A 3,267-nucleotide genomic window follows, 5' to 3' on the forward strand; every position below is an offset into this window, starting at 1 on the left:
TCTTCTCCTACAATCTCTTATTCTCACACCGGAGGGTTACCCCAAAGAGGACCCCTCTGTCCCTTTCTGAGGGGTAAGTTCACGGTGCTGCTCGTTTTGTAGGTGGAAGAATTCATACTCCGGAGAACCATCGGTGAAATAGCATACTCATACCCGAGGAAAGTTGATCGTCTACCAGTGAGTCGATCCACGTTTCTTCAGTGGCCTTTAACCTCGAAACCCTTTTTAATATGTTGCTTGATTTTTTCAATAATACTGCATAGGAAATTCACTTGCCTTGTGTTATTATGTTGTTAGGGTGTAGATTTTCGACACGATAATAAAAACACGGTTAAAGATAACTACAAACACGTTTAGTATAAGATTCTTAAAATGTGACATCATCTGAAAACTAGTAACTGAACAATATAGTGCACATAATAGAAAATATAACAAGTTCTTCAAAGTTTGATAGCACCTAAACCTGAATAAGTATAAACATAAAGCACCTGCCAAAAGAGTGAGATATGTAAACTCTTTTCAGGAATTAATTTAAGAAACTAAAATTATAAAACCTTTTTAGGAACTGAATTCTATTCAAGAAATGGGAAATTTGAACTAGATACTGTAGCGAACAATGATATTGCAGCAAGCAAATTAATGCACTAGAGGCAATAAAGTCTAGAAACACTTTAACATCCATTATGTCTTTAACAAGATTGTAAGAACACGTCACAGGATACGGAAGTTACATCTGCAAACACAAGTATATGAATTAGTGAACTGGTCAAATGAATCAAAAGTAACCTAAAGTTTATTAAAATGCTCATATGGATAAAAAAAAATACCCGAGCAAGCCACGGCCTCGCCATGCTCTAGGCGTGACAGCAAGGTTAATCAAAGCCCCCTGCCTCATAACTACCATAGGAACAGGAAGCCCTTGATTCATTTGCGCTTCGGAAGCAAGCTTTGGTAGCAAATTATCACCATATTCAACTTTCCCAAATTTCACGATTTGATCTCCAAGTTGTAAACCATCTTCTGCTGCTGGTGACTCCTCACTTATTTCATCCACCATTGCAAATGGCCTGCTCACATTCACATCCATCACACTCATTGATGAGCTTATACCCACCATACCTTGGCTATTGGAACCTGAAACATCACCCTGTAACAATGAAACTGTAATCCAATTCAAGCTCGAGCGAGTGGCTCGGCTCGGCTCGGCTCGGCTCATTTACACTACTGTGTTTAAAGATGCTAACCTGAGTCCAAAGTGGTTGAAGATCTAGAAGGAAGCTTTTGTGAATGAAGAAGTTCAATATTGTGGCTTATTTTCTCTGTGATATCCTTGTGATCATTCCTCAGTGCTGTATTGAAGTTCAATGAAATTAAAAACGTCTCATTTAATGAAAATTAGGTATCAATGAAAAATGAAAATGTAAATTAACTTTTTGAAAATGGAACTAGATAAGAGAAACTCAAAAGCATGTGAAATAGGTTTAATGCAAGAGATAAGGATTATGTTTATTAAACCTGCAAGTCTGTGTCGGTCAGCTCGAACGACTGGAATGTCAATGTCAGACCTCGGAAACCCCTGCAAAAAAAAAAAAAAAAAAAAAAAAAAAAAAACTTTTCAGAAATGTACTTTGTCGTTGGGATCATGGAGAGATGTACCGGTCAGATTTAGTTTGATATTAAAAGGTTAGCATAAGATGGCATTTAACACGGTAAATTGAATTAAACTCAGAGTTTAGTTCCAAGCTATCTGCAATAGATAGAGAGAGGTACAAACAGATTAATGGACCTTAAAGTGATACTGATTCTATAATTTGGACTAAAACAAAAGAAACTGGTTGATACACACAGGCACAATCATGAGATGTATTAATGTAATATACTTTTAGACATACTATTTAGAATGCTTGGGTATAAGTTAGAAGATCCATAAAAATAGTCATAGCAACTCAAGCAGCCCCTGCAAGTCCATGAAAAAGTACGCCCAGTTTGAAGACTTAGTAGTGATAACTTACCTGAAGCTTTTCTAGTTGAATGCCATAGTATTAATTATCACTAAAATAGGTCAGGGTGTGTGGGATGACGGAATACTATTACCTTGCCGATCTCATAAGATGTATAAAACAACCTAAACATGCATCGTGATACGATACGTAGCTGGGCAATTTTCTATATTCCTAGTAACAGAAATCACCGCACTCTTGTTTTATTAGGTTTATAAATGCACACATGTAGCATAAATGGCACTGTGAGCATAAACTGATCATATAAGCAAGATTTGCCCAGGCAATGCAATAATCATGGATTCATGATGCGGCTGTTTAGTGTTTTCCACATTCCAGATTAAAACAAGCAAGATACAAAACAAAGAGTGAAGTAAAATACCAAAAGAATGGTTACAATTTCATGGCAGCAACCTATAACCTTGGTAAATTTCCTTAATTATCAACAAGTTATGTGCAAACTTCCAGTAGTCAGTCCTACACCTACTCACTCGTTTGTATCAGAAAGAACATATTCATTTCTACATCCATAAGATAAAAGGTAAAATAGATTCAATTTCAAACTGGATTGTATTAATAATAATTGTGATATAATTATTCTGTAAATCAAATATAATATCGCCAATAATCAAATAAAAAAGTATACTAGAGAAACATTGAATAATAAAATTAAGAAATTATTGCCTCGGAGTCGAGGAGATTGCCGGAGAGTCCAGGGCCTCCTGGTTGAGAAAGACGGTCGATGATAGCGTTCATCTCCACCTCCAAAGCCGTCCGTTTCTCCATCAATTTCTTCACCTCCGTCTTTAAATCTGTCGCCACCATTTTTATTTTATTTTATTTTAGTTTGATGTCCTCCGATTGCAATTGCAATTAGGGATTTAAGAGAACAACGATCAGCACACAACCAAACCAAGCACTCTCTCGTTCGTTTACCACTTACCTTATTTATTCATCATTCCTGCAGGCCCCATACGCAACGTATAGAATAATAACTTAAGTTAGTCAAATCAAGGAAGCCATACGAGTCATATGGAAAACCATACGAGTCATATGCTTCAGAAACTATACGAGTCATATGCTTTTGTATACAGTTCGTATTATATGGAAGGCGAGACGTATAAGATTTCATACGAAGCATGTAATCTAACATAAACATATGAACCGTATATGAAAGAATACAAATCGTATGCATGTAGGTGTTTGAAAACTCATGAGAAGTAATCTATACTAACTGTATAGGAAATAATACGAAACGTATGACGAA

General features: G+C 36.1%; 1 protein-coding gene across 1 annotated transcript; it reads right to left on the reverse strand.

Moving 5' to 3' along the window:
• Window positions 1–540: 540 nt before the first annotated feature.
• On the reverse strand, window positions 541–2,834 carry LOC143570013 (uncharacterized). Its single transcript, XM_077055781.1, has 5 exons — window positions 2,685–2,834; window positions 1,516–1,576; window positions 1,245–1,349; window positions 828–1,134; window positions 541–733 (listed from the first exon to the last, which is right to left on the reverse strand). Exons 1-5 carry the CDS (start codon window positions 2,823–2,825, stop codon window positions 712–714), a joined length of 636 nt encoding a protein of 211 aa, XP_076911896.1. The 5' UTR covers window positions 2,826–2,834; the 3' UTR covers window positions 541–711.
• Between the last annotated feature and the right edge of the window lie 433 nt (window positions 2,835–3,267).

This window comes from Bidens hawaiensis, unplaced genomic scaffold (assembly GCF_021521415.1).
Source record: "Bidens hawaiensis isolate Kalapana, Puna unplaced genomic scaffold, B.hawaiensis_p1.1 tig00024816_1, whole genome shotgun sequence".
Lineage (NCBI taxonomy): Eukaryota > Viridiplantae > Streptophyta > Magnoliopsida > Asterales > Asteraceae > Bidens > Bidens hawaiensis.

Excerpts from the sequence above, each read along its gene's own strand:
- LOC143570013 (XM_077055781.1), bottom strand. The coding sequence starts at position 2,825 with ATGGTGGCGACAGATTTAAAGACGGAGGTGAAGAAATTGATGGAGAAA. Across the intron at positions 1,350-1,515 it reads TGACCGACACAGACTTGCAG|CACTGAGGAATGATCACAAG; the intron begins GTTTAATAAACA and ends ACTTCAATACAG. Across the intron at positions 1,135-1,244 it reads TTCAACCACTTTGGACTCAG|GTTCCAATAGCCAAGGTATG; the intron begins GTTAGCATCTTT and ends GTGATGTTTCAG.